The sequence below is a fragment of the Phycodurus eques genome, chromosome 11 (assembly GCF_024500275.1).
Source record: "Phycodurus eques isolate BA_2022a chromosome 11, UOR_Pequ_1.1, whole genome shotgun sequence".
NCBI lineage: Eukaryota > Metazoa > Chordata > Actinopteri > Syngnathiformes > Syngnathidae > Phycodurus > Phycodurus eques.
In genome coordinates, this window is record NC_084535.1 from 16,929,183 (window position 1) to 16,952,974 (window position 23,792).

Consider the following 23,792-nt stretch of genomic DNA (forward strand, 5'->3'; position numbering starts at 1 on the left):
GTTTACCCCCACTGAGTAAGTCAAAATCTTTCAAAATAGGTTAGTCTGCAAACGGTATGACACAGCTAACTGTGGGTTGTATTGCCATTCGATCATTTAAAGCAGCCAGAATTCAGAGAAGTAAAACATGTCACGATCCATGCCCTGCAGTTCTTCTTTTGGAGCTTGGGTGGCGCCGTGTGCCTTGTCTCGCCCTCTCCCCGCTCTGTCCCCCTCAGCAATCAGCAGCACCTATGCAGCACAGCTCTCTTCAAGCAGCACTGATTACTACCTGCATTTAAAGCCTGTCCAGTTCTACAGCCTTCGCCTGAGTATTGACGTATGTTTTGGACTCACCGGCCGACTGTCGTACTCCCAGGTTTTTGTGATACGATTGTATGATCCTACAACCCGCATCTGTACTCATCCAATTGTGTTCTTCCCGTCTCCAGTGTTCCTTCCGTGCCTTCCCGTCTCGCTGACCTCTCCAGCCACGATGCCAAGCCACACCACCTGCTCACGTTCCCGCTTCCTGCTCGCTCTTTGTTCCCAATGGCCCGCCACCTCGCCGTGGATATCCTTACAATGTGCTAACCTATAATAAACCATTCTCAATCTACTCCCTCCGCCTCAGTCTGCTCTTGGGCCCAATTCACATCCAGGTACGCTCCATATCAGAATACTCAGGCCATGACCGACCCAGCGACTACCGAACCGTTGAGGGAAGAGCTCGCCCATCAGGGCGCGCACATCGGCAGACAAGACAAAGCCCTCCGCGAGATCACGGACTCATTAAATTTCCTTACACAACAACTATCCCTCCTGTCCTCCCAGAGCCACTTAAGCAATCCTCCCATGAGTATACCTCCTGAGCCCGCAGCCTGCCACCAACCCTCCCTCTCGTACAAAGAGCCACACGTGCCTCCTCCTGAACCTTACTCTGTGGATTTAGGTTTATGTAGGCAATTTTTGTTAAACTATACGTTAGTATTTGACCCCCAACCGCTGAGCTATCCCACTGACAAATTTAAGATCACGTTTGTCATTAACCACCTGCGCGGAAGAGCTGTCAAATGGGCTACTGCGCTTTGGCATAATTCCTCCCCGGTACTCACCTCAGGAGTCTCTTTTATGGCAGAACTCCAAAAAGTTTTGATCACCCCATTAAGGGTAGGGAAGGCACTGGCGTCTCCAAGCTCTCACCCAAGGTTCGAGTTCTGTGGCTTCCTTCTCCATCGGTTTACGGATACCCGCGAGTGAATGCGGGTGGGACGACGCAGCGTTAAGGGGAACGTTTTTTTAAAGGGGCTGTCCGAACAACTTAAGGACTCGCTCCCGACCAGGGACGAACACACATCCCTCGAGAACCTGATTGCATTAGCCATTAAACTTGCCAGCCGCCTCCAAGAGAGAGCTCGCGAGCGGAGAGTTAAAAGACATAGCTTCGCTCCACCGACCGTGGCTGCCCCCCCCCCTCCAACGACTGCGCCGCACACTGAACCCCGTCGCCTCCCCTTCACCCCCCACTCGACCAGAAGAACCTATGCAACTAAGCAGGACCCAGTTGGACCCTCAGGAACGACAGCGCCGCTTTACTCAGCGACTATGCATCTATTGTGGACACCCTGGCCACTTCATTTCCACCTGCACTCTCAAACCAAAAGACTGGGCTCACCACGACCTGAGAGCATCGTGGTGAGCCAAACCAACACCTCCCAAAGCTCTGCCTCCCGAATGACTGTTTCTGCATGACATTTTTTGTAGCAGCAACAAACCAGACTGTGATGGAAGAACACAGGACTGATTCGACGACCGCTGTGTAGAACTGCCTCAGCAGCTCCTGTGGCAGGCTGTGCTTTCTCAGACGCCGCAGGAAGTACATCCTCTGCTGGGCCTTTTTGAGGACGGAGTTGATGTTGATCGCCCGCTTCAGGTCCTGAGAGACTGTAATTCCCAGGAACTTGAAGGTCTCGACGGTTGAGTCCACAATCATCTCTACAGTCTTAAGCGTGTTCAGCTCCAGGTTTTGTCGGCCGCACCACAGCTCCAGCCGCTCCACTGAAGTTCCATCTTTGCTTCATTGGTCCACTTTTTCACTGTTTTCACTGTAGGTTTCGCACATTTAAGTTATTGCCTGTATGTCGGTATTAAGTGAATTAAGCAGTGATCAGACGAGCTCAGTGCTTGCACGAGGTTTGGCACTGTATGCGTTATTTAGCGTAGTATAGCAGTGGTCCAAAATGTTATTTGCCCTGGTAGGACAGTCGATGTGCTGCTTGTATTTAGGGAGTTCGTGGTTGAGTTTAGCTTTGTTAAAGTCCCCGAGAATAATGAGGGGTGAGTCCAGGTGTTTTTTTCCAATTTTGTTTACTTGTTTGGTGAGCATTAGCAGTGCGCCGTTTGTGTTAGCTTTAAGTGGAATCTCGACACCAGCGAGAATGAATGATGCGAACTCACGAGGCGAGTAGAATGGCTTACAGTTAAAAAACAGCGACTCTAAATGCGGGCTGCAGTGTGTGCTGAGCTCCGTGACGTCCGTACACCATTTTTCTTTGATGTTGAAGCATATCCCGCCGCCTTTTGTTTTCCCCGATGATCCCATGTGGCGGTCTGCCCTGTGAAGATGGAAGCCGGGAAGCATGACGGCGCCATCGGGTACAGCCTCACAAAGCCAAGTCTCCATAAAGCACGTGGTCGTGGCAGATCGTCTGAAGTCTTCACTGGTGTTTATCAGGAGATGAAGCTTGTCCATTTTGTTGGGTAGGGAGCGTAGATTCGCGAGGTGGGTGGACGGAAACGCCAGTCTGTATCCTCTCTTATGGAGCTTCACCTGTATGCCAGCTCGCTTCCCTCTGTTGCGCCGCCTCTGCCTCCATGCACCAAAGACTGCGGTCGCTGCTCCGGTGAGTAACTCAGGGAAAAAACTGAGCAGATTTGCGAAAGTTGGTGAAAGAAAGTACGGAATAGCCTCCTTGATGGTTAGCAAGTCTTCCCTTCTGTAGGTTAGTCGTGTAATGTCTCCAAAGATGAACGAAAAACACAAAAACAAAAACAATACTAGAGAGCGCATAACCAAGGCATCCACACGAGTAGGCGCCATCTTGAATAACGTGTGCTCCCATCCTGCGAAACCCTGACCCCTCCCTCCAGTTCGTGGTGGAGGTTGAGGCCTCTGACACGGGAGCGGGAGTCGTCCTCTCCCAGCGGGACCCAGTTTCCCAAACACTTCATCCCTGTGCCTTTTTCTCCCGTAGCCTGTCTACATCTATGACGTGGGGAACCGTGAGCTTCTAGCCATCGTTTGGGCCCTGGAGGAGTGGAGGCACTAGTTGGAGGGGTCCGTTACACCCTTCATTATATGGACTGACCACAAGAACCTAGCCTATCTCCATTCCGCCAAGCGACTTAATCCCCGGCAAGCTCGCTGGTCTTTATTTCTCAACTGGTTTAATTTCTGCCTCTCCTTCCTCCCTGGTTCGCGCGATGGCAAGCCTGATGCCCTCTCCCGTATGTTTGCAGCCCCTTCCAGTCCTACTGAACCGGAACACATGCTCCCTTCGTTGTGCTTCGTGGGAGCAGCCACTTGGATAATCAAACTGGTGGTTAAAGAGTCTCAAGAGACTCAACCGGACCCCAAGACCGGACCTCCCAACCGACTGTTCGTACCCAATTGTGCACACTCTGATGTCCTTCAGTGGGTCCACAACTCCAAGCTTACCTGTCATCCCGGCATTATCCGCACCATCCATTTTATCCAGCAACATTTCTGGTGGCCCAGTCTAGCCAAGGACACCCGTGAGTTTGTCCTAGACTGCTCCATCTGTGCCTGAGGTAAGGTTCATCAACCCCGCAGCTGCTCGCCATCCTGCCTCCTGGTGCACCTTCCTCCCGTGGCTTGAATATGCCCACCACTCCCTCACCAGCTCCGCCACAGGTATGTCCCCTTTCATGGCATGTTACGGTTTCCAACCTCTTTTATTTAAAAACCAGGAGCATTATGTGGCGGTTCCCACGGTGAGGGAGCATCTCCAACATGTCCAGTCAGTGTGGAAGGACGTCAGGGCTGCTTTAACTCGGTTGGCGGAGAAGAATAAGCAGCTGGGGGATCTCCATCTCCATCAATGCTCTTAGCCCTCCAGTCGTACCCCCTCCTCTGTGTCCTCGACAACCATCCGGCCTTCACGGTATCACGCATCCTGGATGTACGGCTCCGGGGAAGGTGGTTTCAGTTGTATGATCCTACAACCCGCATCTGTACTCACCCGATTCTTTTTGTTCTTCTCCGTCTTCAGAGTTCCTACCATGACTTCCCCGTCTCGTTGACCGCTCCAGCCACGCCACCAAGCCACACCACCTGCTCATGTTCCCGCTTCCTGCTCGCTCCTTGTTCCCGACGGCCCGCCACCTCGCCGTGGATATCCTTACCCTGTGCCAACCTACAATAAACCATTCTCAATCTACTCCCTCCGCCTCAGTCTGCTCTTGCTCCAATTCACATCCTACTACGCTCCGTAACAAAACATTTGAAATGAAAAAGTACTGCATACTGAAAAACATATTTTTAAAATTTGAAATAGAAACAAACTTGAACGACACTGTTTAGATAAGCTATTTTTAGCCCCATACAAATTCATCATCCAAACCAGCTTTTTTCTGCTTTTATTAGCTCTGTGTTCTGTGTGTAAGGTATTGATGCAGGATGGGGGTTGAGGTTTACCCAGAATTTTGGTTTCCGAGGCAGTATCAGACGATACCTGTGCGGCAACTTACGGGAATGCAGTGTCCTACCCGTGCGCTGATCCTGTTCCACTAGAAACGCCCTAGCAGTTTTAAAACACTGACAACAGAGACAAACTAAAGGGGGTGGAACTGTAACCTTGTTGACAGTAATAATGAATGGGAACCTAAGATGTTGCTTTCATTTAATGACAACAATACGTAGCCTACAGACCATTTTGTTGTATTCACTGTTACTTTTTCCACCCCAAAAATAAATATAAATAAATAAATAAATAAAAAAAGTCCTTTCAAGAAGTGTATCTTTTATGGAACTCTACTCAATGCTATATTGCTATAATACTAAATTGTTTTGTTTGTATACCTTTCATTTGATGAAATAAATAAGTCTTATTCACTGAAGGCCCGGCTTACTCAATGTCAAGATTTCTATTAAAAAATATGTCTCTACTCACCACAGTGCTCAAGCCATACTCCTTCACCAGCCCGAGGGAGTTCTGGTAGCAGGAAGTGAGGTCACTGGTCTCGGTGGGGCCCACATGACCTCTGGCCACTGGACCCACAGTGTGGATCACAACTATCCGAAAGGGACAAAACACAAAGCTTATTTTAAACACCAGACACCTCTAGCAAGGTTACATGGTTGGCAGTAGTTCTAAAGCAGCATGTAGTGTACGACTAAGAGACTATAACATCTCTCAGCGGGCTGCTAAAACCTCCAAGCATAATGCCAAGAACAGCAACCTGGTACAGTACAACACCTATAACTGATGTAGTCCTAAACATATAAAAAAATATATATAAATATTTATTTAAATATATAAAATATTTATTTGTAGTCAATACATTGAATTACAATGTGTTTTTATGCAATCTAGCCAAATAGCCAATGTTAGCCTGTATTGTCTGTACTTGTACATCATAAATTTAATATAGGATATAGCCTGGACAGAACAATAGTATGAAACAGCTTCATCCAATGATACCAAAGATCACATGGAATAAAAGAATTGAAACAATAAATTGACGCAAGCACTATCCCCAACCAATTCTGCTTGACTCCTCTTCTCAATTTTGAACAACACAGAATAACAATATTGCCAGATAATACTAGAAAGGTGGTACAATCTAAATCAGACAACAAAAGTACTCATAGTTTTGATGGATTAGAACAACTTTATAAACAACGGACCACTTTAAATAACACAAATTTACAGATTGCTTTCTTTTCAGTAAAATAAAATAAAAAAATTCTCAGGATTGTCAGGATGCTTAATCTCATTAAATTATTAAAAACAGTGGAAATGGACGAGTTAAAACAGGTTTGGGTGATCCTTGCTCTGTTGAACTTTGGTTTTAATACAAAAGCACCTAGAGTATGTCATTTTTGTTCAGAGCCACAGTTATAATGGTAGATGTGGTATTTAGTTATTAGTACAAGATTTGTGAACTTCTTCACTAAAATGAACAGCAACATTAAAATATGAGTGTGGGCAAGCACCTAAAACTATAAATTAATAAAAATGGAGATTCCTTATCTCATCTGTACCAATGTCTCCACTTGTATCCGCAGCAAATGCAAACCAGATAAATATTTTTGCAGCCGAGTGTGGAAAGTGAAAGGTATAGTTCACTTGGTAACCAAGGAGAGGCATTACAAGAAGGAAACCTGTTTCTTTAGCTCTCCCAAACGCTTTGGCAGTTGCTTTAGCATCCCTTTAAAAAAATCAATCAGGAATGAACTCTCAGCCCTTCAGCATGACAGAACTTGAGGGTATGACTTTTTTACAGTGCAGTTCCTGGATACCTTAAGCTATAAAGGTAAGGCTCCATCCTAAACAAAGCATTTGTGGGGGGAGTTGAGTGGATCTGCAGTCCACAATGAGTGGTCAAGCGCAGATCCTCACTGTCAGAAATTGATAAGTAAATATAAAATTGAATTGTTCGATACAGTTGTCACGGTTCGGTACACCACTGTATCACTGTATTGAACGGCTCGATACAGATACAGTAGGTGTTGTTGCACCCCTATTATACACTGAACAAAAATATAAAGGCAACACTTTTGTTTTTGCACCCATTTGTCATGAGCTGGACTCCAGGATCTAAAACTTTTTCTACATACACAAAATACTTTTTCCCTCAAATATTGTTCACAAATTTGTCTAAATCTGTGTTAGTGAGCATTTCTCCTTTGTCGAGATAATCCATTCTACCTCACAGGTGTGGCATATCAAGATGCTGATTAGAAAGCATGATTATTGCACAGGTGTGCCATAGGCTGGCCAAAATAAAAGGCCACTCTGAAATGTGTAGTTTTATCATACAGCGCAATGCCATAGATGTCGCAAGTTCTGAGGGAGCGTGCAATTGGCATGCTGACTTCAGAAATGTGTGAATGTTAATTTCTCTACCATAAGCCGTCTCCAAAGGCGTTTCAGACAATTTGGCAGTAGATCCAACTGCCCTCACAACCGCAGACCACATATAACCACACCAGCACAGGACCTCCACATCCAGCAAGTTCATCTCCAAGATCGTCTGAGACCATCCACCTGGACAGCTGCTGCAACAATCGGTTTGCATAACCAAAGAATTTCTGCACAAACTGTCAGAAACCATCTCAGGGAAGCTCATCTGCATGCTCGTCGTCCTCATCGGGGTCTCGACCTGAATGCAGTTCGTCGTCGTAACCGACAACGACCCGGTTTTCACTGTTCAGGGCAGATGGCAGACAGCGTGTGTGGCATCGTGTGGGTGAGCGGTTTGCTGATGTCAACGTTGTGGATCGAGTGGCCCATGATGGCGGTGGGGTTATGGTATGGCCAGGCGTATGCTATGGCCAACGAACACAGGTGCATTTTATTGATGGCATTCTGAATGCACAGAGCATCACCTCATGTTGCAGCATGATAATGCACGGCCCCATGTTGCAAGGATCTGTACACAATTCCTGGAAGCTGAAAACATCCCAGTTCTTGCATGGCCAGCATTTGGGATTCTCTGAGGTAAGGTTCACAGCCATTGAAGAGGAGTGGACCAACATTCCACAGGCCACAATCGACAACCTGACCAACTCTCTGCGAAGGAGCTGTGTTGCACTGTGTGAGGCAAATGGTGGTCACACCAGATACTGACTGGTTTTCTGACCCCCAGACTCCCACAATAAAGCAAAATATATATATATATATATATATATATATATATATATATATATAGATAGAGAGAGAGAGAGAGAGAGAGAGAGAGAGAGAGAACACACCAGTCAAATATGGGAATATACAAAAAATCTAAATGCAAAAATAATACAGGATAAAGCCTATATTTTGGTCACATAGATCTGCTAACATTTACATAGACACACATCCATTTATCAGACTTGTTTTTTCCCTGTCAATTATTTCTTGAATGCCCAATGGTGAAAAAGGAATTGACGCTTTTTGTTCCTGTTTCCAGCAGAACCACAGAAAGAGAAACTGATCGAGCTGAGATGTCACTTGTGGCGGCTCTCTGCTAAGTCTGGATTTTAGGCGATGGACTGGACATGAAATGACCTCAAAACACACCAACTGTGGTGCGTGATCATCTTAGACATTCCTACTAAAATATTCCTCAGCTGTCTACTGAGGGGACATGTACACTTCAAAGACACCACTTTCTTAGCAACAAAAAAAATAAAAAAATATCCAGGCTTCATTTAGAACCGAGAAGTGCTGTGCTATTTTAGAGTAGGATTGGCACTTCACGGTCTAATCAATCTTTTATTTTCACTTTGCTATTATGACTTTGAGGCTGCTGCTTTGCTTAATCCCCAAAGACATTTTTATAACATCTACTGTAGTGTGACAGCAACTGAATGTTCCTTATTGCCGGAATTCTTGGGGTGCAATAACACTTTATGTACTTAATATCAGCGATCACTATCATCATTAAAATGAGGTTGTAAATAAAATATACATTTGTAGTTTATGACAGTATTTGTTTTTACATTTAAACCTTTGCAGTACGCTAAATGACTGAGTTCATGAAGAGAAGTTGACTTTTGGCTTGTCCCAGCAGGGGTTGCCAGAGCGAGTCACTTGCATGACTTGTTTCGCACAGTTTTCCGCCAGATGCACACACTGACGGAACCAGGTATGGGATGGGCCACGGATGGATATTGGGGCACTGACTTGGAATCTAACCTGCGTCGTCTGCATGAAATGCAACAGCAATGATAACTACACCACCAGTGCATTGTTCATGAAGTGATAAAAAATGATTAAAAAAGAAAATACAAATAATATGAAGATTGGATGAAATAACACAGAGGAAGTAGTGAACAGCTTTTCAGACCCACACAGGATGAAACCAGGGGCTTTCTGGTCACAAGTAACATTTGATGCAGTCATTAACAAAAGCTGGACCAGCTTTTTTGGTCCAGCAATACAGTGGTGTGAAAAAGTGTTTGCTATTTTTTGCATGTTTGTCACTCTTAAGTTTCCCATCTTCAAACAAATTCAAATATTAGTCAAAGACAGCACAAGTAAATACAAAATGCAGTTTTTAAATGAAGGTTTTTATGATTAAGGGAGAAAAAAAATCCAAACATAAACCTGTGTGAAAAAGTGATTGCTCCCTCAACGTAACAACTGGTTGGGCCACCATTAGCAGCAACAACTTCAATCAAGTGTTTGCGATAACTCGCAATGCGTCTCTTACAGCGCTGTGGAGGAATTTTGGCCCAATCATCTTTGCAGAATTGTTGTAATGCTTTCAAACATGAACCGCCTTTTTAAGGTCAAGCCACAGCATCTCAAGAAGATTCAGGTCAGGACTTTGACTAGGTCACTTCAAATTCTTCATTTTGTTTTTCTTCAGCCATTCAGAGGTGGACTTGCTGGTGTGTTTTGGAACATTGTTCTGCTGCAGAACCCAAGTTCATTTCCGCTTGGGGTCACAGATGGCCGGACATTCTCCTTCAGGATTTTTTGGTTGAGAGCAGAATTTATGGTTCCATTCATCACAGCAACTCTTCCAGGTCGTGAAGAAGCAAAACAGCCCCAGGCAATCATACTACCACCACCATATTTTACTGTTGGTATGATGTTCTTTTCTAAAATGCGGTGTTACTTTTACACTCAATGGAATGGGACACACACCTTCCTTTTTTTTGCTCTGCAGTGGTTTTCGTCTTGGAAGGCCATTTTTTGCCCAGTCAGTTTCTTATGGTGGAGTCATGAACACTTACCTTAACTGAGGCAAGTGAGGCCTGCAGTTATTTGGATGTTGTTTTGGGGTCTTTGGTGACCTCTTGGATGAGTCGTCGCTGCGCTCTTGGAGTAATTTTTGTAGGCCGGCAATTGCTGGGAAGATTCACCACTGTTCTATGTTTTCGCCATTTGCGGATAATGCCTCTCACTGTGGTTCGCTGGAGTCCCAAAGCTTTAGAAATGGCTTTATAAGCTTTTCTGCACTGATAGATCTCAATTAGTTTCTTTCTCAATTGTTCCAGAATTTCTTTAGATCTCAGCATGATGTCTAGCCTTTGATGATTTTTTGGTCTACTTCACTTTGTCAGGCAGGTCTTGAGTGATTTCTTGATTGAGAACAGGTGTGGCAGTATCAGGCCTGGGTGTGGTTAGATAAATTGAACTGAGGTATAATAAACCAGTTATGTTTTAACGTGGGTCGGTGGGGGGTGAAATCACTTTTCATCACACAGGGCCATGTCCTACATGGATTATTTTAATTTTTCTCCCTTAATAAGAAAAAAACATTTAAAAACTGTGTTTTGTGTTTACTGGTGTTGTCTTTAATATTTTTTGATGGGAAACATTTAACTTTGACAACCATGCAAAAAAAAAAAGAAAAAAGGGGACAAACATTTTTTCACACCACTTTATATGGGACGTGGTATACAGTTGCTCACTTTTATGAGACAAGGCTCGCTCCTAAAACACCTGGGAAATGTTTTAAATTGTACAGAAAATGCATAATAGCTCTCCTTTAAGAACAAGATGCTGCAGCATGAAAGAGCTGGAAGATGCTTGGTGTTGTAGTGTTGTCCCCAAACATAAACCAAACAAAAAAGTTAAACAAAAGAAAGTGTCATTTTAAGGTTAGTTTATCATTGCAGCACAATGTGAAGAAATCCATTGCTGAACAACCGGCAATAGCTCGAATGCACAGATAACACTGTTTTATTTTGCAATCTCCTCAGAAGCTGATGCAGTACATTTTGCCACCTTTCAATGTTCAGATGGGATTACTAAAATTGAGTCAGACCGCAAAAGGCCTGCACATACAAACAGATGAATGTTATCTTATTTGCCAAGATGGCAATGGCGGTAATCAAGGCAAATCATCTTGCTGTCCAATTTGTGTATGTATCAACTTAATTTTCCACGTGTCATCATCAGAACTTGTGATCACTGTGGATTTATTGCCACGAGACAAACTTAACTGAAAGCTTTTAAAGAGGTATTATTGTCATGAGCTGTGCCCTGCAGTCCTTTTGTTGGAGCTTGGGTGGCGCTTTGCGCTCCTCTCCCCATCTCTCTTTCTTCCCAGTAATCAGCACCACCTCGGCCGCGCACCTGTCATCAATCAGCCCTCACCATCACCTGGCATAAAAGCCTGCCAGATCCCGGAAACCCTCGCCAGAGTATTAAAATTCTCCTGTGGTACAACGGGTCTCAAGTAAATACAAGTAAGCTATGCCATTCCTCGCTATTTTTCTGACCTCCGTGTTTCTCCTTGTCCTCAGTGCTCCCTCCGTGTCCGTTGCCGAGTTGATTTCTTCCACCACGCCTCCAAGCCAGCCGCCTGTTCTCGCCACCGCCTGCCACACATTCTGTGCGTCGACGACCCGCCAGCGTATCTCAAGGACCATCTCCATTCCCTTTTTCAATAAAACTTTCATCACAACCTCTCAACCGCCGCCTGCTTTTGGGTCCAGTCTAAATCAACTCATGACAATTATACCTTTTTTAATTAATGTTTCTTTCCATGCATCCACATCAGTACAATATCAGGATTTGTGTACAGTATTGAAACTGAGGATAAAAACTGATGTAGACACCCAATTACAGAAAACTATACTACAGGGAATGTATTGAGGATGGATAATGGATTGAGATAAGACAGAAATTTGTCATAAAAAGTAGTGCCAAATGGTTCTGAAATCAGCTGTTCATTCTCTATAATGATGTATAATTCTGAGGGAAAACACTACTTGAGAGGAGGAATATATAATTCATTAGTATAAACTTTATAGCGTAAATGCAAAGAACTGACACTTGACTACAAAACACAAAAAGAAGGACCACATTTCCAGTAGTAATGCTTCATGCTGCATTTTTGTGTGATTACTCGCCTATACCCTCTTGGCATGTAGACAGCGGTTTGAATGTTATTCAATGAGGATTACTAAATGAAGTGTGGACACCCACTCGGACATGGAACAGGTGTTGTCATGGTGACAGAGAGTGCAGAGTGATCCTTTAACACTTGCCGCCGCTCCACTCAGATAGGCGAGCTTTTTGGAGACCTCAAATAATTTGCCACATGCCGAGCACACATAGTTGCTCATGCATTTATATTCCCCTCTCTTCTTAAAATATTGAAAAGGAGTGCTTTATTCATACACTTTGCTTTCAGTGAAGATTTCCACTGTGAAATGTTTCACATTTAAACAGGTGAAGGGGGAGAGAGCATGTGATACGTGTCATATTTTAACAGGTAAAGGGGTGGTTGACCATATTAAAAACTTAAGCAACCGCGAATTAGACTTTTTTCAGTTTCACCATGAATTAATTCGACTATCACACATATTTACAAGAAAACTACACTGCAAAACAAATAATTTTTTATGATCAGTAAACAGACTTCATCTATGGGATTCCATTTTTCTACAAGCAATAGTATTGTAGTTGACCATTTGGTCACTGAGAAACATGACATTTTCATGAAGTGATGCCTTACATGTCTCCAATCAAGCAATCATTACTCCTCATAGCAGATTACAATAACGTGATTTCCATTGATAAAGGCCCCCACCCACACCAACGTTAAGTACCCATACGGTAAAATACCATCTATATGGCCTTCAAATGCCAAGTAGAAAACCACTTATTTGAAAAGCTATTTTTCATACTGAAGGCAAACATAATTTCAGCAACCATTTGGATTATATATATATGTTTTTTAGTAGTCTCACTATTTTTGATCAAAACAGACGATTGTGCATGCTTTGTCCATTCATTCACAAGATACTAAGAGTAAGGTATTAAGGCACAGCTGTGATGACAACAGGCTCTGTTTTGTTTTGTTTAAAATGTAAAATCCAAACCACACAAACACAGTGTAAGTCTTTTGTCTCTTCCATTGAACATTACACTCTGATGTTGGTACTGGTTTGAATTGTATTTTGAGATGATGGCATCACAAATTTAGGCTACATGAAATCATAATTCTACAAAGGTCTGTGCAACCAGGTTCTTCAGCTTCATGAATCTTTCAAATGTCAGGTTCTCTCTTTTTCTGTCTTTCTGTTTTCTGCCTTGCTCGTTCACTTGCTCACTACAACAGAATACTGATTACAAAGATGATTTTTCGCCTTCTCTCAAAATGAACTGAACAATGAACTCCAGCATCTTGGGTGTGATCCTACAGCAGTGGTGTTATGTGTATTTGATCAGGTCATTTTCACGAGAGGAATTGTAAAATTTGGGGCCAAACACGTCCATCCATCCATCCATTTTCTGAGCCGCTTCTCCTCACTCAGGTCGCGGGCGTGCTGGAGCCTATCCCAGTTGTCATCGGGCAGGAGGCAGGGTACACCCTGAACTGGTTGCCAGCCAATCGCAGGGCACATACAAACAAACAAACATTCGCACTCACAGTCACACCTACGGGCAATTTAGAGTCTCCAATTAATGCATGTTTTTGGGATGTGGGAGGAAACCGGAGCTGGGATAGGCTCCAGCATGCCCGCGACCCTAGTGAGGAGAAGCGGCTCAGATAATGGATGGATGAATCTTTTTTCAAAGGCCAACAACAAAACAACCCAAAAAAATAAGAATCGTCTTCAATAAAAAGCCAAACTTCACCCGGTGCCTGCCTAGGAGTTGATAAAGGGCATTGAAAAAAAACATTAATTCAATCATGTTATATTCTTTGTTATAGCCACGTTGCTTCGCACACAACAAATAGATCTGTCTTTTACTTTAGTGAACAGATAATCTGCCTCCTACCCGTCTTGGAAATTAACTCTTTTCCATCTTTCGTTTGGCCATTTTTGGGAAGGAGAAATGTAAGTTTGCCCGAGGAGACTGGTAGCATAGTTGCTAACGACAGCAAAAGAAAGGGAAGTGGCGCTCACCGGTCAAGACTGCTGGGCCAACACACGAGCAAAGCATTCTGGGATTTGTAATATTAGTGGCGCATCTGCTATATACTGGCGGGCGAGCTCTAATACACATTTAATATGGTCTTGTGGGCCAAATATACTGTATTTTCGCGACCATAAGGCGCACCGTATTAAAAGGCGCAGTCTCAGTTACGGGGCATCTGTGCATTTCTGCATTTAACATAGATAAGGCGCACCGTATTATTGGGCGCAGGCATGGTAAAACCTACACTAGCTTAAAACATACGGTAGCATGCATGCACGCGAAAACATACGCTAGCATGCATACTAGCGTATGTTTTTAAAACGGCAGTGGGAGCAAAACTTAGTTCGGTTTTACTTTATTGAAGTATTTAACAATGTACTCACGTATTTTTTTTTATCAAACCTCATCCATAAATCCATCAAAGTCCTCATCTTCTGTATCCGAAATGAATAGCTTTGCAAGTTCCCCATCAAACATGCCGGGTTCCCTCTCGTCATTGTCGGAGTCAGTCTCGTTGCCGGGGGGCTGTTCAGCAATGATAACGGCTTTCGTAAAAGCTCGGATGACAGTCAAAGCAGATACCTTAGCCAAGGCATCCATTTGCAAACCATGGATTTGTTGATCTTGAATTCTCTCGCGGCTGCTCGATTCCTATGTTCCTCCGCGTAACTGATAGCTTGCAGTTTAAACTGTGCTTCGTAACCGTGTCTCTTCGTAGGTGCCATTTTCGGGGGTCCTTTGCCAATATATACCTACTGGGGGCGTGCCTTTAGTGTCCTCTTTTACGCGCACCCTTCCCCATTTAACGTCCGCATGCTGTCCTCAGTGATGTCCGCTTTTCCTCTATATAAGCAGCATGTCGGCAGGAAATCCTCCCAGGCAGTCAAGTGGAGAGCTCATCAAAGTCACACAACAACATTTACAGATTTTGGAACTCGGTGCACACATGAGGGACCCATCCATGTTGGAGAAAATTTAAAACTTTTAAGTACGCCTTATGGTCGTGAAAATACGGTAATTACATCGTGGGCCAAATTTGGCTCCCGGGCCCGAGTTTGACATATATGCTCTAGAGGAAGCACGCATGGCACTAGTAGTATCACTCAACTAGAACATTGTCAAAACTTTGAAGCAGTTTTGGGAGACGGCCTTATGGGAGTAAGTACAGTAGGTCATTCTCAAATTACCTTTAAACACTCATTGGAACCATTTAGGGCTCCCATGAGTCACATATCAGCCAAAAATAAATTAATTAAAAGTTTTGTATGGTACACAAATGTTGAAAGTGACGCCTATACAGTAACTGATCAGGACCATGACATTTTGACACCCTACCATTGAGTTACAAAACACCACAAAACAAAACAATGCATTCTTTACCCAAATAAAACATACTACTCAGTGAAAATAAGGCTCTGTTGACAGAGTGTTGTATACTCACAGCACTATATTGATAGGTTGACAGAGACAGAAGAGGAAATAACTAAAAAGAATAACAAAAAAAACCCAGATGGAGTGAGGCCAGCCTCCATAATAGTAGAAACACAAACCAGATCAGGGATTTGTATGTCAAACCTTACAATGCCGGGCTGAACCGAAATACTGTATACCACATGGAGTAGACACAATCAAGTATTGACTTAACTAAAACTCTTAAGCATGGTCCCACCTTAGAGTGCGTTTCTTGCTTTGTGCTCCCTTCAAATGTACAATTACCAAGCTGTGCACATGCTTGTGCAACAAAGAAAAGCTTGGGGAAACATAGTATTCAGGAAATATACTGTCGATAACGCACTAGAATACCGGTAAATATGAAGAACATGGGGCCTGATTTATTATTATCCATAGCGGGCGCTAAATTGCGTGTTCACTCTAACACATTGCATGCGCTGTTGGTAGGCATGTTGCGCTTGATCTACTGGCAAACATTTACTATGATCTCAAATAGTGGGCACTTAATGGAGTGTGAACCCACAGGTTTAAAACTCAAGGTTCAGGGTCTTGATCCGGGCCGCCATGTTATGTCATGTGGCCTGCGTAAGTCACGTGGAACAAAATTTTAAATTGTCTTCACTTTTAATAATGTTGAGAAATGGCAATCATTTAAAAATTAGAATGCTCAGAGTGACGCTGGCAGGCGGATGCGTTTGGACCATTTTCAACTATACAACAACCAAAGCGAATGTACGAAAACAGGGACGGCATTTTGGCAAAAAAACATTTCAAACTGAGTCATACAAAAACTACGGAATAAAAAAACAGAGGTTCCACTGGCAATTATATATTTATATGGTCTGACACTCTTTTTGCCCCTCTGAGGTCAAATATAACTACAATGTGGCCGACAACAAAAATTAGTTTGACACCACTGCTCCAACTGATCCACTGTTTGCAACAGGCGTAGAAGTGGTGAAGACCGCCATTTAAAAGAGGGGTTTGTATTTTATGTCGCTCTAATGATTTTCACCGTGGAAAGTCTGGCTGCGCCCCACAAGCGTAAAATGATTCAATTGGAAGTCTTCGTGAAAGAAAAACAAATATTACTGAATTACAGAAAATAAATTGATCACTACGATGATTTTGGGAAAGCCAGCAATCGCATAAAAGCCCATGTTGCGTAACATTGCATTTAAAACTTGGGACAGCACACCCGGAAAAATAAGTTAGAGAATGATGCGTTGATAAATATATCTTTCTACATATGTGCTTACTTGGCCCATTTGTATCTCACCTGACTAAGTTATGTAATTGCCAACTGTGAGGCTTTGGAGTAGAAAACGTATCTATGTCAATCATTTATCTTGAAAGCTTACAGGCAGTACGGACAGCAGCCTTGGACTGCCGTCCATCCTCCTTTTGATTCTCCCTGTAGCTCCACTCAGGTGTGAAAAGTTATTTTGAGCGCTGTCTGAATGGTAGCACTGATGTGTACAATGTTTTTCACATGCGCTCCATCATTTCATTTCAAATCTGGGTGCAGTTTTACTTTGAAGCAGTTTGATGGTGTTCACTTTGTTACTTAGTAGAGGATTGAAGAGGTTCATTTCAGTAATATGTGGCTCTTTTAAAACTGACTGAATAAGGAAGTGGAAGTGAAAGTGACATTACGAACACAGTGAAAGATCTGAGGTCAAACACAATCTGTTGATGTATGATTTGTTTAATTAAATGTTTCCAATTCAAAATAATGGAAACAGTCCAACTGTTGCGATCATGAAACATTTAATTGTATCTGCTTGCGTGCATATAAAAATAAATTAACTACTGTTGATATTGATTTATAAACACAAATGTGAAGGTGATTGGCTGCAAAGATTCACCCCATCAATCAGACTTTTTAACATTCTTACTTGTCCCCCCTCCCAAAAAAAAAAAGCCAAACCAGCACCAAAAATATTTCAACTTTACATATATGGCATATGACTATGTGTAGTAGTAGTCTTGCTGGTCTGAATTTGTGTCTACCTACGTATCATAACCTCTGATGTACAGTTGAAACCAGATGTTTACATACACTATTTAAAACACACTTCTTTCCTCACTGTCTGACATTAAATTAGACTAAACATTTCATGTTTTGGGTCAATTAGGATTATCAAAATTATGTATATTTGCTCAATGCCAGGATGATGAGAAGGTTTTTTTTTTTTTTTTTTTTTTTTTTAAAAGACAATTTTTCATTGCTTTCTTCAAAGTCATAACTTCACATACAGCAAGATGACTATGTCTTTAAACAATTTGGGAAAATCCAGATAATGATGTCATTTCTTTGCAAGCTTCTGTTTATTGACAATATTTGAGTTAATTCGAGACACACCTGTTTTGAACTAGACACACCAGAAACACAGTGCCTCTTTGTGTAACCTCATGCAAAAGTCAAAAGACAAAACCCAATATTAGATAATGGTGGGCTTGCACAAGTCTGGTTCATCCTTGGGTGCAATTTCCAGATCCCTGGGTGCCACGTTCATCTGTTCAAACAATTATTGTATATGCAAGTATTAACACTAAGGTAATATTCAGCCATCATACCGCTAAGGAAGGGGACGGGTTATGTATCCCTAGAGCTGAACATGCGTTGGTCTGAAATGTGCATATCAACCCAAGAACAAAAGCGAAACAAAATTAAATATGCAGAGGTGAATGCACACTAAAATATTGTGCAATTTTTGAGGAATATTTTTTTCTCGAAATATGGTTTCAATTATGAATTCTAGACCTTCTGGAATACTCAACTTCAGGGGTTTCACTACACCCAGAAATAATGGTTTAACACAGTGCTATATTATGATATATTATTGTTTTGAAGAACGGGCACTTGGCATCTCAACTTGAAAATTTTGGTATTTCGCTGTTCTCTTCATGCTTTGTCTTTTGATTTTGGTTTTCATTTAGATAGTAATTTGTTTCTAAGCCAAATGAAAAGGTTCTGGCAACGGCGAACTTCTGACTGGACTCAAAAAAATCAAACATAGTACCCCAAATTGTCTAATTAAATCTGCATTTCTGTGAGGGTCTGATCAATGTGCATGCAGCATGTGGCAGTGATGAACAAAATATGTCAAAGAACAAGAGCCTGTTGTGCAAAATAGTTCTCTGACATGAATTATAGTGGATGAGGGAGGCAGGAGGGACAGCCTCCCGTCCATCATGGTGCTGCTCTTGGCCCAGCACTGTTCAGTGCTTGTATGTCTGTGTGAAACCCTTTTATGAGGGCCCCATGTTTGTTGATGATACGGAAACATCACCCGGCTACTTGTGTCATCAAACGCTCGCCCTAAGTGCACATTGCCATTAAGCTGAATTAATGCAGGTCTGCTGAGAGATGTAGCATCACACTGTTATCTGCTGTTCTTATCTGATGCCGCGTAAATGAAGGAGGGCCAACAAGTTGCTACTCTTCTCTTCTGATGACTGATCCAGAGAAGGTTTTACTTATATGTGTCTGTGTTTATGAGCAGACTTTCAAAACAGCCTGAGGAACGTTGAAAAAAACTCAACTATCCGATGTTTAAAGCAGCCATGTGTTCTTATGGGAAAAGTCTCAATCAAAAAGATCAAATGTCTGTCATTTCAACATTTTTCATGGTAGGTAAAAACAACATTTGACATGTGCTCTATCAAAGACCTCTCTGTTGGGGCAACTAACGGTGAGAGTGTGAAATATTCTACGTAAGGCATTGCCCTTGGATTATAATTTGTTTCATGGTACACAGAAGCTGATTTAACAGGGAATAAGGTGAGGATTCATCAAATAATAATATGAAGAAGGAAAAGGAGGGATAAAAAAAAAAGGATTGCATTATCTTTCCTCCTTCCATTGAGATGCTGCAACATTACCAATGCATGAGCACCCAAACACGTTTTCACACCAAGGCCCTGATTCACTCAGATCTTGGAGGTGAACATACTGGATGTGGGGATACTGAAGCCCCTTGCTGTGCCATTTATCCACGATGATCACCTCATCTTGATCATGATGATACACATGTTGCAAAGAGCTATACACAATTCATGTAAGATGAAAATATCTCAGTTCATGCTTGGCCAGCATGCTCACCAAAAGTGTCACCAATAGAGCATGTTTGGAATGCTTAGATCGGCGTATACGACAGCATGTTCTAGTTCCTGACAAAATGAAGCAACTTCGCACAGGCATTGAAAAGGTGTGGACCAACATTCCATAGGCCACCATCAACAACCTGATTAACTTTATGCAATCTCCATTGTTGTAGTACATGAGGCAAATTGTGGTCACACCAGATACTGACTGTTACAGACTGGTTTTCTCACACCTTTCAACTACCCCAATACAGGGAATATTTACATTTTCGAGTAGCCTTTGATTGGGGGCAATCTCAGGCAGTCATGAGCAAAAATCATGCTGTCTAATGAGCATCTTGATATGCTACACCTGTGAGGTGGATGAATTATCATAAAAAAAGGAGAAGTGCGCACTGACACAGATTTCTAAAAAAATGTGAACAACATTTCAGAGAAACAGGCCTTTTTTACGCAGAAATCATCTTAGATGTTTGACTACAGCTCATTAAAAATTGGAGCAATAACAAAAGTGTTATTTATATTTTTGTTCATTATGCTACCCGAGCACACCTAGAATTGCATTGGACAAACTTGAAAAAATATTGCATACTTATTTTTGCATGTTCTGAGAGGAGTATATGCAAAAAGGATAATTTAAGCATACATATATCACCAACAGCATGTACAATTTGATAGCATGGACATGTAATTTAGCACCCGCTATTTGGGATGTTATTAATTCAGGCCCAGAGAATTACTGCGAATCTGTGGGATAAAAGAGAAAATCTGGAAGCTGAGCGTTTGCAGTGCATCTGTGGGTCACATTTTGGAGACTCCGTTAGCTATGATGTATTAATGCTTGCATCAAGTCATTCTAAACTGTCCAAACTTTTTCTCCCAAGGGCTGCATACAAAAAAAATATCGAAGGATACAAAGGCCAGTTTGACATTCTACACCTTTTTTTATTTAAATTGAACAAGCCAAAAATGAATCCAGTTTCAGTAATGCTATGTATGTGAAATATATGTTGTATATGTTATAAAGTATAATTTGTTTGAAAATAAAAAAAAAAAAACAGCCAAGTGATATTTCTTTTTCCATTTGTTTTGATAAATGGTGTTCCTCCATAGGAAATTCACTCTGGTGTATACTTTGTGTTGCACACAACGCACTGAACCACATCACACACAAGCAGGCATGCAAGGATAAATTCAGAGTGCTGCACCACTTGAGCTAGTGTGATGCATACGCCACCTTATCAAGGGCACCAAAATGATAGCCAGCTAGCAGATTAGCATCCCTCCAACAACTACTTGCCATTTTTACATTTGTCCAGTCTTGCAGACTGAGCTATTACCACCTCTAAGTCAATGATTTTTAAGGATTTTTAGGTCGTCAGTGGCCTTATATCCTATTAGAATAAATCACCGCCCCTGTACTGAGCAGCAGTTGAATCACATATCCACATTCAGAAACAAAGCAAGAGCCATTTGCTGACCTTGGAACTCTTGGAGCCGAAAGTGGAGCAAACAATCGTAATTCGTGCTATTTGGTGCTGTAACTATCTTTACTTATCAGGGCATTATGAATTTGTGTTATTATTTCAGTTGTAAATAGTTTTTTGTTGTTTTTTTTTTGCAACTCTAAAATCACTCTTTTTAAAACCAATAATCAATCAATGTATGGTTATGACAGCTGATGGGTTGTGGTAGGTCAAGAGAAATGCAGCTTTGGCGGTCATTAAGGCTATGGTGTGTTAATTCCAGAAGGCGTTAAAGAAAATCTGGTCCGGCAGTTTGGCGTACTAGACCCCATAATATGGGCTGTTCAGTCCCTCTACTACCAGTGTCAGAGTTTGGTATGCATTGCCGCAAGTGGGATTTGTTTCAAGCGAGGGTTGGACTTTGCCAAGGCTGCCTATTGAAGCTGCTATCGTCAACTGTAGCTGGATCGGTTTGGTTGAGAATAAGTACCTCCAAATCTGAGGCCATGGTCCTCAGTCGGATAAGTGTGGAGTGTCCTCCCGGGTCGGGGATGAGATCCTGTACCAAGTGGAGGAGTTCAAGTATACTCAGGTCTTGTTCATGAGGGAGGGATGAAGGACAGTGATGCCGACTGAGCACCAGTCTGTCGTGGTGAAGAAGGAGCTGAACCAAAAGGCAAGGTTCTGTATTTACCGGTCGAGCTACATACCCACCCTCACTTATTCACAAGCTCTGGGTCGTGACCATACAAACAAGATTGTGACCGAAATAAGTTTCGGTTTCCAGGTGGGGATCAGAATAGCCAGATGAGGCATCTCAGGCATCTGTTTAGGATGCCTCCTTGACGCCTTCCTGGTGAGGTGTTTCGGGCACGTGCCACCTGAACGAGGCCCCAGGGAAGACCCAGGATAGGTTGTCGCACTCAATTAAAGGTTTTTGACACACACTTTTCAGACCCCCCCCCCCCCCCCCCCCCACACACACACACACACACCCCCACCCCTCCCAAAAATAAAATGGCCCCTGGACCATTGTTTGGACATCCTTGCATTAGACATATAATTTTGGTGTCAGCTGTCGAAGACGACCCACCAAGACGACAGTGATACCCTTCGTTTTTTTTTTTTTAACTGCAACAAATAGACGCACTGCAGATCCTTCAAATTATAGTACACATTCTACACACGGAGTGATGCTACATGGGCTTAAAAGGAATAACACATATTTACAGTATGTAATTACACAGGCAAAACTTAATTGCTCATTGTAGCAGCTACTGCAAAAAGAAAAAGGTACTCTTTATTTTTTCTCCCATTATGTATTTCATAGTGATTTAAATAATTTGTGGATGTGTAAATCCAAAGAACATATGACATATCAGTGTACAAATGCTTAAAAATTAAACGGTACGATTGTATACTGATTACCATATTTTCTTCAAAATATGGCTACATAGCCTGTCGCACAATGTAATGTAATTATACATAATGTACAATTGCGCATAGCTGCAAATATGCAACTGTTACTAGACACGGTGTACATTATTATGAAATGTAATGATCAGTACAAACCGGTTGGACATATAAAGCATAATTTCTGAATCATGCAGCGTCTGATATGTGCAGAAAACAAATTAACAAAAGCCAAAACACTTACATTTCAGAAAACAAATTAACAAAAGCCAAAATGCTTTTAGATTTTGGTAAACAAATTCACAAAAACAAACACTTTTATATTTAAAAAAACTAATTAACAAAAACAGAAACACTTTTACATTTCAGGAAACACATTAACAAAAGCAGAAACACTCACAAAAGATGAAACAAATTACAATTGACACAAACCGGAAAGTGAATGTCCAACATTATTAGGATTCCCACGCATTTTCCTGGCCGGACACCCGCCCTGCTCCAATATTACTGGCTCCAGGACACGCGCGGCTGCACTATGATTGGCTGCTGTATACCGGTAGTACACGCTCTACTGCTTCCAGATGGTAAAGGAAGTATGTGACTTATTACGTGTGGTGGCGTTAATATAAATGCCATTAACCCTAAAGCCCGCCGCACACTGCACAATGTGGTCGAACACGACTGGACCGAACCATCGCATAAAAATAAGAGTTGCAGACGCACCCCTGTACATTGAGCTATTGATTACATGGACGCTCTGAACAGCGAGCCTGTATAGGCTGTTAGATGCTGTATATACAATATATTGTACTTGATCTTATTTCTTAAAATATTAAAGATATATTAAGAGAAGAAGAAGAAGTAGGTTGTTAATGAGAGAGGATGTTGGTGAGAATTAAAGGGAAAGTGTGGATATTTAAAAGGAAGCTTGCCGTTCCATTCATTTGAACATACATTCTGGTCACAAACTTTGCTTTTTCATCCACGGGCACATTATGAATATAGGTTAGTATTGATATAAAACAAAATTTTATGCTTTACAAACTATTTATATGGCTTAAACAGAGGCGACGCGGCGGCACTGCTCCCAAACCCGGAAATGTATTTTCACCGTAGGGGAAGGTTTTTGTGCATTTTGATTGAATGTAAGATGCAACGTTAAAACCAGACCGATCAGCCACTCACGGAAACAGTTGCCAAACCACGCACATAGTTCAGTTGGGGTCGGCGGTATCGCTCGGTGTGCGCCAGCCTTAAC

At 42.3% G+C, this 23,792-nt stretch overlaps 1 protein-coding gene across 4 annotated transcripts in view; it reads right to left on the reverse strand.

Moving 5' to 3' along the window:
* The window catches only part of macrod2 (mono-ADP ribosylhydrolase 2), a 459,456-nt gene that overhangs the window by 171,220 nt on the left and 264,444 nt on the right, over positions 1-23,792 (reverse strand). For all 4 annotated transcript variants that reach the window (XM_061690718.1, XM_061690717.1, XM_061690716.1 and 1 more), the window contains exon 6: positions 5,172-5,293. In XM_061690718.1, coding sequence (XP_061546702.1) covers positions 5,172-5,293 — 122 coding nt within the window. The remainder of the gene's footprint in view (positions 1-5,171; positions 5,294-23,792) is intronic.